This window comes from Channa argus, chromosome 3 (genome assembly GCF_033026475.1).
Source record: "Channa argus isolate prfri chromosome 3, Channa argus male v1.0, whole genome shotgun sequence".
In the NCBI taxonomy this organism is placed as follows: domain Eukaryota; kingdom Metazoa; phylum Chordata; class Actinopteri; order Anabantiformes; family Channidae; genus Channa; species Channa argus.
In genome coordinates, this window is record NC_090199.1 from 27,679,026 (window position 1) to 27,692,851 (window position 13,826).

Here is a 13,826-nt window from a genome sequence, read left to right on the forward strand (position 1 = left end):
AGCACATGTCACCATTTTAAACTGTTGGGCTGCAACACTGAACCATTTTCAACAATTGCTTTATGTTGATTCAGCGTTTCAAAAAGCTTCGACTTCTCCATCACTACAAACTGGTCTACTGATGTGAGAATGAACTAAATTTATAAACTGAGTTATAGAGGAACAAGCAGTGTATCAACACAGAAAAGGGACTTTTTAGTGTTCACAGTTCATATGAGTTCATTTGCCCCTGATCACACCTTTCAATGGTCTGTTGTCAGTTCTTATGAGCCTATAATTAATGTCCAGTAGATGTCCTTCTTTCTCCTAGTAGGCAGAGAATGTTTTGAATGTCTAATCGACTGAGTAGGTTCAGAAGGCTCTAATTATCAACTATGGTGTGTCCAAACATTCTTGTTGCTGTCACAAAATACTACAAGTGTCTTAATGTTATGCACAAAAAACGATTTACGGAAAGATTTTAATGAATTACTTTAAAATACTAAACAATCCCTTCTGGAATTTCTTATCTTGCGATTGCAACATTCCCTGAGTGAATTCTGCATGAACTAACCGAAAAACATCATAAAAACATTGCAACATGCATCACACTCTTTAAGAAGAGCTGTCGTGAAACCAGCAATTTTTAGGCTGCAGCAATCATAAAAATGCAAAATCCTGAAGGTACTGACAAAGTACAAACACTTGCTGTCTGTTTGAAGTGGGAAAGAAGCTGCTGAAAGCCTACTGCTTTGCTAAGCAGACTTTCAAATACATCATCAACAGTCACTCACTGTTTTTGCACACACATTTCTGTCATCTGGATATAACCTCATCACAACATTAAAAGGTAGATGGTGACCTATCAAAGGATATTTATGGGCTGATAAGAACTGATAATGCTCTATTAAATGGCATGACAAGAGTCAAAAGTCAGCTCTTTGTGTTTCTTTAGTTGTCTCTCTTTAGTTCTCTCTTCACGCCATAGTTATTCTGGATTTCTTAGGCCTTTACTGCTTTGAATTATGGGCATCTTTCACCTTGAACAAGAAAAGTAAAATAACATTACTTTATAAGTATGTGTAATTTTTCCAAAATATGTAGTAGTCTGGCTATTAACGTAAGCAAAGTTTCAAGCTGACTTCCCCACTAAAAGTGCTGAAAAGATTTTTTTTTTGTCAGTAGCCTCACAAACAATCATTGGATTATTGCAGCAAATTAAAAGTGTTACTGCAAAGAAAACAGGTGGGCTCGTGCTGTGATAATGTTCTGGTTCAGAGAATTACTGTAAATAAGACTTATGCACAAGGGATTCCCACACCACCACGACCCATATATATATATTCATTACTTTTCAAGCTGTTTAAGAGTAGTTTACTACTACCTTTAGTGCAGGACTGCAGTTTTAGTGGTCCAAAGATTTGGACTATTTTCAAAATAGACAGACATGATTCAAGGGCTGCCTGAAGACAGATGAACCCCGACCCAAACATCTCTGAGGCTAATTAGACCTGATCCAAAATGTGCTGTCATGAACTCACAGAGAAATACAGATGCTGGGCTTCTCAGAACTGTGTAGACCTCTAAGCCCACACTTATCTTTAACTTACCCTACTGAGATCTGTTTTGCTCGGCCTGGGCATGGACCAGTCTTCTTTCTGGTCACATGCACGTTTTTGAATCAGTTTTTTGTTCTGTAAGTAGGCCCATGCCGTAAACTCTTCACCTAATTTGGAAATCGTTTCGATCAATAAGAACAAAATACACTAAATACTGATGTTTGAGACCTGGGCTATCTAATAAAGGCTTCTAACATGTCAGAACTTCTTATACAAAGTAATGGTGAATAATTTATCAACCACCATTAAACCTTTGATTGCACTGTGATTTCTGTAAAAGGCCAATTTAAAATTAAATAGTAATAAAAAATAACAATAAAACTGTGGCTTAGTTTTGACATGTACTTTATTGGAACCATCCAGTGTGAAAACTTTTTATAATGACATGTGCTTCGGGAAGTGATGGTTGGGTTTTAAAAAATGAGGCAGATAAGGCACTAAACTGGCAGATCCCGATTTATTGCATGTGCAGACAGAGTCTCCTTCCTCATTACACAGCCTCCCTGCAAGTAAAACTAACAGGCCAACTGTTAGGAGGAATCATGTTGGAGACATTAGGAGGATTCACGCTGTTTAAGAGGTGATTTCAGGGCTGTGCGGTGTGGCTTACAGGTTCCCTGTGATTGCGTATTCATGTGACATTTTAATTACTGCCGTAGATTCTTTTTGATTACCCTGTTCAGTCCCACTGCCCTTGATGTCCTTACACCAGTGACACGCTGTCTGCTGCGAAGATGAAAGCAGACACTCTCTTTTTTTTTTTTTTTTTTTCTCGCTGAACAAATGTAATTGTCTTCTGTTGTGTGCATGCCCCGGAGACTTGGCTTCATACTTTAATGCAAATTCCGTCGCACTTTGTATTAATGACAGATTAAATGCAATTAGCAAAACTTATGGTGGCACAGTTGCCTCTCTTTGGGAGGCTAATTAATCTGGCTTTTTCTGGCTTTCGTGTTTTTGTTCTATAATTTCATTCTGACCCTATCACTTTCAAACTAAATATTAACACTCATTGTCGTCTCGTTACCTGTTCTTTAATGAAATAAAACCATGCGCACAGAGTAGAACACAATCACATTTATGGTAAATTTGATCCAATGTAATTTATCAACCATTCAGAAAAAGTGAGAGAGATTTTTTCTCTGCATTTTTTCTGGTTGCATGTGTTTGTTTTCTTTACATGAACACACAGTTCATTTTTCCTTCTTTTCTCAATCTTCCTTCTTTTCCAGCCTTTCTGCTCACTGCATCTCCAGCTGCACATGTCAGAGAATCCTTATTTGTCAGGAACGATATCCACCAAGAGCTCTGCACCAGGGATCATAGTTGCTGCAGGTGAGACAAAAGGCCAGAAATTGTAAAATAAATACATTTTAAAGAAATTGTACATAGATAAAATATTGTACATAAATACAGTACTATATTTCTACTAGATCCAGCCAGCTTCCAGCCATTCCCCTTCAAGTTGGTTACACTGGAGTTATTAGACAGATACTGGTCAATATTTAGATCAGCCAGTTCAATCAGGCAACTGCCTCAGTTAAGAATTAATCATCGCCTTACTACTGCATGTTTGGTCCACTGGCCTTCAAATGAATGTTTCAACAGGCTTGCAGACATGGTGCTTAGGGGCATTACCAAGTTAGTGCTGTATTCACTACTTCATTGCAGCGTTATCCCATTCCAGCCAGAGCAGGGACCTGCCAGATCAGCTAAAGTCCTGTCATGGAACAACCAGCCTGTAACTCAACTGAGTATGGCCTTCGATACATGTATAGACAACAGCAACAATATATGCATCATTGTCAGTGTTGGGCTGCAACGCATTACTAGTAACGCATCACAATAATACAAATTTATTTTGACAGCAATGAGTAGTGTACAAAGTTACGAATAAAAGTTATGTAATATTAATATATACTCCCTCCAAAAAAACTCATTACAACTTACTTACTAAACTTAGAAACACAGAAAAATAAGTATAAGCCGGCCAACTGTGATTCAGTCATGACGATTGGTTGGACCTAGTTGGTCCTGGTCAGCGCCACCCTGGTTCAGTTGGCGTTGTTAGTTGCGCTCAGTTGACTTCCCTACATAAAAATATTCCTCTGCTTCTACCTGTAAAACTCCTCAAGATGACATCACCAGGATGAGTTTTTCATTATTAGGAGCCCAGATGATGTCATCTGGGGCAGCTCTGGAGAAGCAGGTTGACCATGATTACAAACTCCACGATGACATAACCTGAATCGAAGGTTCCTCCAAGTGAAGTCATCTGAAGGAATTTTTCATCAGGAAGTAGAGAGATATTTTGATACAGAGAAGTCAATGGGAAGTTTGTGAATTTAGAAGATTATCCATAACTGGGAAGACTCAAGCCCAGTCATCTCTGGCTGAAAACAGAATGACGTACTCTTGAACTTTAGCTTTCCCACAACTTAAACAGAAAAACATTTTTTGGCAAAACTCAAAGTGTTAATAATCCAGTCCCTCCAGAATTTTGCTATGTTGCGACCGCAACAATTAATTAAACTAATCCCCTGTGAAATCTAAATGACCTTACAATTTTAAAACATCAATTATTTGAAATGGAAAAGCTGTAGCGAAATTAGGCGTTTTAGGCCACAACAATCACAAAAAAAGGTCCGACAAATCCTGGAGGGACTGATATATACTGAGATCACAGCTGATAAAACAGCATAAGTACCAAGTAAGTAGATACAGGAAGTTGACGATGAGTTCAGCAAGTTTTTTGGTTGCTTTTTTTTTTTTTTTAACTCATAGCTGCTGCTGAATTGTTTGATACACATTTGGACGAGCAAAACCAATGTGAGGTTAATGTGTTGCGTAAAGACAGTGTCGCTAAAAAGCAAGACCTAAGAACAGCTGTGATCCTCTCAGTCATCCAGTACACTACTTGATCCAGCAATGATCTGACTCCTCTGTGTTCATGTAGTGGATCACATTTCCACCGGTTTAGTATGATGATGATGATGCTAATGATGAAGAAACAGTCAGTTATGCATGTGTGTAAGAGAAGGCAACAGTCAATGTTTTGCAGTGTCTGTGTGCCTGCAAGTGTTTGAAAGAGTTGCAACAAACAGAGAGAGATGGGTTAAGACAAAATAAATGCGTTAGCAGAGTGTGCGTGCATGTGCGTGTGTGCGTGTGTGTGTGTTTGTCTTTAGATCAGTCTGTTTTGTCTTAGGTGTTTGTAAATGGTGAATAAACACATCTCTGCTGCCAGACCCTCACAGTGTGTCTTCTTGTGTGCGCGTGCTGCTGGCCGAGCCTTTGCTTTGCTTTGCTTTGCTTTGGCGCTGTGATTCACTTTGTCTGCTGCGCCTTTTAAGACATCAGCTGGTGCAGAGATCATCTCACCAACATGACAAACACCATCCAGATCAAACACATGCCTATCTACTGAGCCATGGCCAAGATATTAGAGCAGATGAACAGAAGAAGCCAGCCGACTTGCTACACACACAGACAGCTTTGGAGGCATTGTGTAGGACTGCATCACTCCCGAACAAACTGCCAAAGGGAAGGAGGCACCCGCCCTCCTCCACATCTCACATTATCTTGACTGAATAATGCAAGCATCCACTGGAATTAACCCAGGGTCCTCTTTGTAGTGTTCACATGAATTGAAAGACTGATCTGGGAATCAAGCCAAAGGAATAAATTTTTCACTGGTGTGGCGTGATTGGCAGCATGGATGGACACATATGGGTCTTTATCCTTGTGATCTCACTGTATTTTGTAGTCACATATTCTGTATGCACTTCCACTACAGGAAATATTGGGGCAGAGCTGTCTTACAACAACGTGGGCATGTTTATATCATCGGATGCAGGCAATAGCTGGAGACAGGTGAGCTTCACATTAAGATCAAGCCAGCTGACAGATCTGTATTACAGTTTGAAAATGCTGACAACAGTTACTGACTTTCCAAATGTACATTGCATTGGCGTGTCAATTTAGTGAACATTGGAAGCCCCCATGTCCTCTAAGCCTTTTTCACATAGGATCTCTGGACATTGTCCAGAGAGTTTGGAGTTGTTTCAAACTGGTGGACATTGTTTGAGTCAAAAGAAAATAGGGGAGACAAACAAACAAAAAAAGCATCATTGAAGCATTGCCAGCGTTTTGAGTTCTCACATGGACATTACCTGGACTCTGTACTGGGGGGCTTGCAGGATAAAGTCCCGGTAATTTCTGGGCCATGTGTTCTCACATGGACTCCTCTGGGTAAAATCTAGAAAGAGGGGTGAAAGAGGTATGTTTCACATGACATCTTTTGACATGTCACAGTAGAAAAAGCATGGGCTTAATATAAAATTTATGATAGCTGAATTCCATTTAGCAGCTCCAGTTTTGGGGTCAGTAGTCAGTGGTGCCAGTGGAATAGAACGTAGCCATTGTTAACGTTGTTAGAAACACCGTTTTTTGTTTTTTTTTTTCTGCTAGGATGAGCCAAATGACCCATTTACAAGACAAGTTTCTTCTTTGTAGCAACCTGGCAGATTTTATCAGCTTTAGCCAGCTAGCTATCTACCTAATCAGCTTCTAGGTTAATTAAAAGAAAAAGGTGTAAAATACTCCTTCAAAATGTGTTTGGCAAACATTAAAGTATCCTGGGTTAACAATTTGGTTTGGTCAAGGTTAGCCTAAACACAAGTGTTATTATTTGATAAATCATAGTTTGTTGGTTTGTAACCTACTAACCCCAAAAAATTATCTAACTTGGTATGTGGTATTGGTTGAAAATCTAGATATTAGCCAGTTCATTGGCTGTGCCATAAGTGTACCTTACTTATGAGCAGGTATATACAAATCAAATTCGTCTCAGTAAAGGTTGTAACAAGTAATTGGTTTTAAAAAAACATCACTGATTAAAGTGACTACGTTGCTTCATAAATGCCCATTTTATTGCCTTGTTAAACGGAAAAAAATAAATTAAAGTATTTAGAACCTTTTACTGTAGAAGTCCAACTCATAGTCAGCACTTGACTAGAGCCCATTGAGGCAAGCTGGATTGATAGGTCCCAGGAGCACGGTCCTTTCAATCATTTTAAGATGTAAGATATCTGAAACCGCCACGACACTTCCTAGAGTTTCCCATCAAGCTGAAGTAAATAACTAGACAGGAAGGAACTTGGTGACTAAGAAAACCAGTTGACAATCTAATAGAACTTCAGGAGAACCATGACTCTCAGTACCACTCAATTGGACCATTAGCAATGATTTTGTAAGGGTTTGAAAAAGAAAAGTTGTAAAAAGCTTTTTGTAAGTGTTTGTGTCAAACTTCTCACAATTTTCACAACTCTAAAGGACAAAGATCCTGTGGTCCAATGACCCAAATTTAAACTCAAATTATTCTATGTTAAAGTATGTATTTACTTTATCATTGGTTATAGTGTGTAGACTCATAGGAAAACAACAGAATTGTATTCAATTGAAACATAATTTACTAATAAAAATATGCAAAACATTAAGGGGTCTGAAAACTTTACAAAGTCACTGTATCTGCACACAATTTTAGCATGTTGATCTTTCTGATTATAGCCTATTATTAGTGTAATTTAGGGAACTGTATTTACTGTAATATCTCAGGATTCCATTAAAACAATTTTATGTGAAAAAATTTTGTGGCTGTTATATTATTATTATTACTATTATTCAAATGTAAGTTTTGCATGTCCCTTCAGATCTTTGAAGAGGAGCACAATGTGTGGTTCCTGGATAAAGGAGGGGCCCTTGTGGCCGTAAAACAACCAACTGTGCCAACTAGACACTTGTGGTATGTACATTTATGAAACTTTTTGGATACTTTTCCTTCCTTAAATTACTACTCCAGTTTCCTTCAGCTATAGTGTTTTAGGTTACTTCAACCCTTATGGTCCAAAAAAAATGAGCATGTATATATTATGTGTGACACTCGATCCATTTAGTGATGCACTTTGACTATGGCCCTTAGGAAAAAAACACTCATAGGCAATCTAATTTGAGAGATTTTTTTTTTCAAGCCACTTATCATTAACAGCCAGCAGTCTGAACCCATCCCCCCCCCCCTCCTTTTAAGTGATTTCATTAACACGTTGGCTTCCTCCTGCCAAGTCTGGTGCCTACGCTTTGCCTCATGCAGGCTAATCCAAGTGAGACCAGATCTGTTCTCCAGTCGCTTTTGCAACAATTTTAAAATTAGTTTTATAGCCAGTGAAGTGGAGCCTGGCTGGGTTTCTTCTAACCAATTTAAGAGTGATGGGGAAAAAAATGACAGATAGAAGGAAGCTGTGTATCTCCACGACCGATGTACAACAACTATGGAACAGTATCGCTTTCTCAGCCAGTGTTAAGTTCACACTTCCTCAGCCTGAATCTCATAATAGGTGCATGTCAATACTTTCTCTGTTGTCAGTGCTTTTAGCCAAATGAAAACAGTGGGACTATGTTAAAGGCAGCATTGTGGGTGTATGTGGGGAATGTGGGGGTGGGGGGGTGGGGGGGGGGGGGGGGAGGACGTTGCCGAGCACAGACATCAGCAGTGTTTCAACCCATGTCACACTCAGGTACTTCTAGTTGTTCTCACCTCAGCACAGATGTTGATAAGCTGTCAGAATCAATAGAGTCCGAGGCCTTGATGATGAATGCTGTCCAATTTTTTGCTGTCTCGTTTTCCCTCTTCAGTTTTGTAGTCAAACATGAAACAGTTCTATACTGGTCTTGTTTTTTCTCACCCAGTTGTAGACTTCAACCACGACCCGTGACACTGTCTGTTTGCTTTTTGACACTACAACATTTCTTTAATATCTATTTATTTTCAGGTGCTCTGAAATTTTGTTAATATATGCTTTGATAACAAAAGAGACAGATTCCAAAAAATCTCTTAAATACTCCGTCTTTTGATATTTACCCAACGCTACAGTAGCTAATTGCACAGAGACTTGGAGACTTGTCTGTTGAGACAAGCCAGTCATTCTGATCCCCACCTAAACCCTCCCCTATGACCAGGCTCTAATAGAAAGCGTCTGTTTCCGTGCCATGGCTGTGGCTGAGTTTGTGATGGGAATGTCTTCTGACACACACAAACACACAGGATCAGCTTTGATGAGGGGAGGCAGTGGACCCAACATAGCTTCTCCTCAGTGCCTCTGTTCGTGGATGGAGTCTTGGTGGAGGCCGGGGCCGAGAACCAAATCATGACGTAAGTCCAGAAAATTTTTAGGTTTGAGTGAAATGTTAACGGTATTTCACCTGAAGTCTTCAATATTATATATTCTTTTTATCCGAAGGCTAGATGGACCAATAACCTTTAAATTAGTCACCAATCCAAACCTCTGTGGTATTTAGTCTTCATTAGCCGGTTATCTCAGGGGCAGGTAATGGGTCATGTTGACTGTTAGTCACTACTGTCTTAATATTAGATCACATGACAAACGGTTTTGATCATATGCAAATTGCTTGTTAATGGGACTGTTGCTAACCCTTAAACTCCCTTAAGATGTGGCTTCAAAGGCAAAAGTATGTCTATACATTAAAGGTGGACTCTGCAGCTTTTGGAGATCAAGCCACTCTGGATATTGAGATTGGCATCCGTAGTGGCTGTCACAATTGTCATAAAAAGTCAGATGAGAGTGTATTTCTTGCCAGATAGTCTGCTTAGGAAGGATGTTTGGTTGGATGGTCGCATGATTTTCCCACTGGAGACTTTAGACAGTTAGGGTCTAGTGTAATATGTTGTTTTAACCATTACTGTTCAACATTAACCACATGTTTATGCCAAATCCTTTAGCCTCAACACCCACAGTGGTCATTTGCTCCTAGTCTTTTACCTGACCCACAGGATTGTTAGTGCAGTAGGGACCTGTTGAAATTGCACTCTTTTGGCACCAAAATGGTGGATGAGGTCTCTTATAATGGCACCACAATGGCAGCACAAAGACATCAGGGTCAAAGTTTTCTTCAAAAACTGAAAATCAGTTTCCTCAATGTCACATCATGTGTCACATGATGCACATCACATGACTTTCAGACTGGAATTAGGTCTTCTTTGCTTGGAACATTAAGGAAAAGTGCTTATTTTAATTTAAACCACAATCTTTTCTCATGAACCCCAACTGTGTAGTGTTTGTGCCTAAGCCTCACCATTTTTTGTGCCTAAACCCAAACCATGATGGTTCCACAATTATACCACAATTCCACAATTCCACAATTATACCTATTCTTATACCTATTCTTGACAATGAGGAAGGTCCAGAACTCTTTCCGCCATTGTGGTGCTGTTATAATGGGCATATTGCCAGGGAAAATGAGGTTGGATGACTTCCTACAAGCAGAAATGATTGGCCTTCTCTGGTTGATTTGAAGAGTAAGAAAGGGAAATCTGCACTCCTGCCAGTCTGTCCATTAAGTTTGAGTCACAGAAGTCTTTGACTGCATGTTTAGATTTTTTCTACAGAAAGGACCATAAGCAAATATTGCATTATTTAGCTTTCAAAGTACACGCAGTACATTGTGTTTCTATCCCTAACTGACTTCATACTAGCAATTACTTTGGATAGATATATAATCAGTCACCAAATATATCAATAAAATGGTTGATGTGTGGCTTATAATTTAAAGCAACTAAATTAGTTTCATTGTCATTTATCTACGTAGCTTTTTTGGCCACTTCAGCCACCGTTCCGAATGGCAGCTCATCAAGATAGACTACAAGTCCATCTTTAGCAGGAAATGCACGGAGGAAGACTATCAAACCTGGCATCTGCACAACCAGGTAAAAATAAAAACATTTTACACATGTCAAGCCCTTCCTACAACCCTCCACAGGGTACAGTAATGGGTAATGAACATGTATATGTACCACCAACTGTGTTAAGAAAAAAAGAGAACACTCCCCCAACTTTGCTAATGATGCTTATTGTGCCCACAGGGTGAACCATGTGTGATGGGACAAAAACAGATTTACATGAAGCGCAGGCCTGGAAACTACTGCATGCTGGGAAAGGACTACTCCAGAATCCTCTCAGCTGAGTCCTGCATTTGCAGAGCTCATGACTTCGAATGGTAAGATAAATTTTGTCTTTGTACAGTAGCTCCTTCTGTCATACTCATGGAGAGGGATTATGCTTCTCTCTACCATCTGCGAAAGAGGGACTTTATTACCAGCAGCATTTGTTCTTTAACACTACCAACTACCATACATTTATGGCAATCTTATAAATTCAAATATTTTATACTGCTTCTCTGTACAACTGTAAATGGTTGTATGAATGACTCAACGGGTCATTTAGTCCACTCAAATACTGTTTTTTAGGACGAATCCAAGTTTATCTTCATGAAGCATAAATCTTATAGAAATACATTGAGAAAACTTTAAATTTCAACACACTTTAGCAAAGCTGAGTTGGGCTATTTAACACATTTTCGTAATGGCCTAAAATATCTCTCTGGTTCTAGCTGGAAAAATGTTTTCAGGTGCTTTTCAGATTTTCAGTTTTCAGTTCAGATGATGTCAACTCTATACTCATGATATAGAGGTTATAAGCTGTGTCTCAATTTGGATGCTGCAACCTTTGAGGGACACTGTCAGAACTGTGAGACACAGCTGCAGTGTAGTTTTGCTTGAACCACTCTCCCAGAACTCATCCAGATGACATTATCTATATAACTCCTGCGGATAAAAAAAATCTGTCATATGACATCATCTGAGCTTAGCTAGATGCAGGGAGATATTTTATATGGGCAAAAAGAAGGAAGGAGGAAGTTTAAACACACTAATATGCATGTATTGCATAAACTACATTCATAGTAAAATATCCAAATTTAGACTTAACAAAAGGGAAATAATGACCCCTTAAGAATTACGGTAAATTTGAGAATTTAATCTGAGATAAATGTGAGAATTTAAAAAGGAATATGTGTAAAGAAAAGGATTTATTCCTTAGCTGCAGGTGGCGTATGTCACTTTCTGTGGCCAGTGCAAAAGCTGGTACAGACCCCTACTGTTCATCCTGATGGCCAATTTTCAGCTATTTAAGTGGAATCCATTGCATATGCTACTCATGCTTTTCATCAATTTATTTCATTTGGGTGGGGTGTTTTCCAATAATCTGATAATTGTGGGATCGTTATACGCAATTTGCTAATGTTTGTCTCAGCTGCAAGCTGCGCTGTGTGTGTACGTATGTGTGGGGGAGGGAGTAAATAGTTTCAATTTGTATGCAAATCCCAAACAGTTGTATTTTTTATCTTGTAATGACAGGGAACAGAAAGAAAACCCATGCCATCATCCGGCAGTTATGTAAATAGTGTTTGTAGAAGGTCAAGGAGTGAGTGCTAATTGGTTCCCATTGAACTACTGTAAACTTTTATTTTCTTTCGATGTCTGACTCTGATTTCTGCCTGTGTCTCTTGCTCTGGCTCTTTCTGCAAAGGAGTAATTTGTGCATGCTTAAAATTCTAAAATGAGGATTAAAAAAGAAACACGAATACCAGAATAAAAAAAGCTCAAATCCTTTAACTTAATTTGAGATGTGAAGAATTTTGCCACATGTTCAGCTCAAGTGCACACTTATTAGTCTGCTATAAAATGTGCATAGCTGGAAACGGCTCGCAAAGGATACAATTCTTTTACTGCTTTGTCTACAAAGTACTCAAAGCTCATTCAACTAAGGTTCAAGCTGAAAAGTGAACCTCTACACTTTATAGAAAAGTCCCAAATTTTGCAAAGAAGTTTACCTGCTCACCTACAGTAGTCCCAGTGCACAGTGACTCTGCTGGTTGCCTTGCAACTTTAGGATGATGACTGGGAAGGTTCTGAGAAGTTACAGGGCCTGTTTATTGTCCTCTGTGAAACAGTTTTAAAACTAATATAAATATATTTAATATAATTGAAAGGTTGAGCCATTATCCAAATCCTGCATGCTCACCGTGTTTATCATTCTTGTGCATAATCCAGCTCTTAAATATAATCTTTGCTCTTTTGTCCCAAACTGGGCTCATCCTGACCTTCTGCTTCTTTGAACACAGGCACCTGTGCAGCTAATCTGCCTTGACAGCTTGTTAATGAATAGTTCACACCACCATAGTCACACAATCAAACTGGACTCCTCAGCCACTGGCTTTTTAGCTTTGTTTATTTGTTCATGCTTTGGTAATTAATGAATTAAATCAATGTCATGAACGATATTACAATGGGCACTTGCTTACTTTGCTTTGCTAAATCATATTCTGATTGGAAAAAACTTAGCACGCACAACTAGTCATCCTTTTTATTAACAACCTGCCTTTACTCTGTGTGTTTTCACACATACACAGCTTCACACTGCTGTGGTGCATTTGTCAACAGGGTCTTTAATCAATACATAATAACGATGCCTCTTTGTGCCAGATAGTTCCCTGGTCACCAGTTATAAAAATGTAGATAAGATGTGAAAAACACCGTATGACAATACAGTATGTCCCTTTTCACATGCTGATATTGATCTGGTGATGTACGTACCTCTGCTTTGTTGTGTGATAGTGATTATGGATATGAGCGGCGCGGGGATGGGAACTGCCGGCCTGCCTTCTGGTTCAATCCATCCTTGCTGTCCAGGAGCTGCAGCCAGGGTCAGAACTACCTCAACAGTACAGGGTGAGGACTGTTTTTCTTTTCCTTTATTGTTTTATTTTGGATTTCATAGTTATACTATAAATTTTTTGTTTGGAGTATTTATTTTGGAGCTCAAGCAGGATTTTACAGCTAATTTCTAATTAATTACAGCAGTAATGAGGGGAAGTGATGGTCGGTACTGTATGTGGTGCTTTATCATATTTTTCATAGGAATGTTCCTTAAAAACACTTCTATGGATTAAGCTTTACATTCTACTTCTAAAATTGTTTCAATTAGATTCCTCTCAAAAATTTACAACTTCTGTTTACATATTAGCACTTTATATTTGTGTGTGTGCAAAAAAATAGAAGAAAAAGATCACAGGACTTTGGGCATGGAGATATATTGCTCCCATAAGTAGACACACATGTGCATTGCAAATATTCATCAAATAATATTCATAATACAAAGCAGGTATGTTCCGATTAAAACAGATCACTTAGAACCATTGCAGAGGATGAGCCACCTGGGTGTCACACCATGGCTTACCCCCTTTGGGGCTCACAAAGCCACACAAGCCACCACAATCTGATCCACATATAACAGGAAATCTGTGCAGATGTATCTA

The 13,826-nt window shown here is 38.9% G+C and overlaps 1 protein-coding gene across 2 annotated transcripts in view; it reads left to right on the forward strand.

Moving 5' to 3' along the window:
- Positions 1-13,826, forward strand: part of sorcs3a (sortilin related VPS10 domain containing receptor 3a) — a 232,158-nt gene that overhangs the window by 178,826 nt on the left and 39,506 nt on the right. For both annotated transcript variants that reach the window (XM_067499167.1, XM_067499169.1), the window contains exons 11-17: positions 2,831-2,933; positions 5,395-5,471; positions 7,310-7,401; positions 8,698-8,805; positions 10,260-10,377; positions 10,534-10,667; positions 13,126-13,239. In XM_067499167.1, coding sequence (XP_067355268.1) covers positions 2,831-2,933; positions 5,395-5,471; positions 7,310-7,401; positions 8,698-8,805; positions 10,260-10,377; positions 10,534-10,667; positions 13,126-13,239 — 746 coding nt within the window. The remainder of the gene's footprint in view (positions 1-2,830; positions 2,934-5,394; positions 5,472-7,309; positions 7,402-8,697; positions 8,806-10,259; positions 10,378-10,533; positions 10,668-13,125; positions 13,240-13,826) is intronic.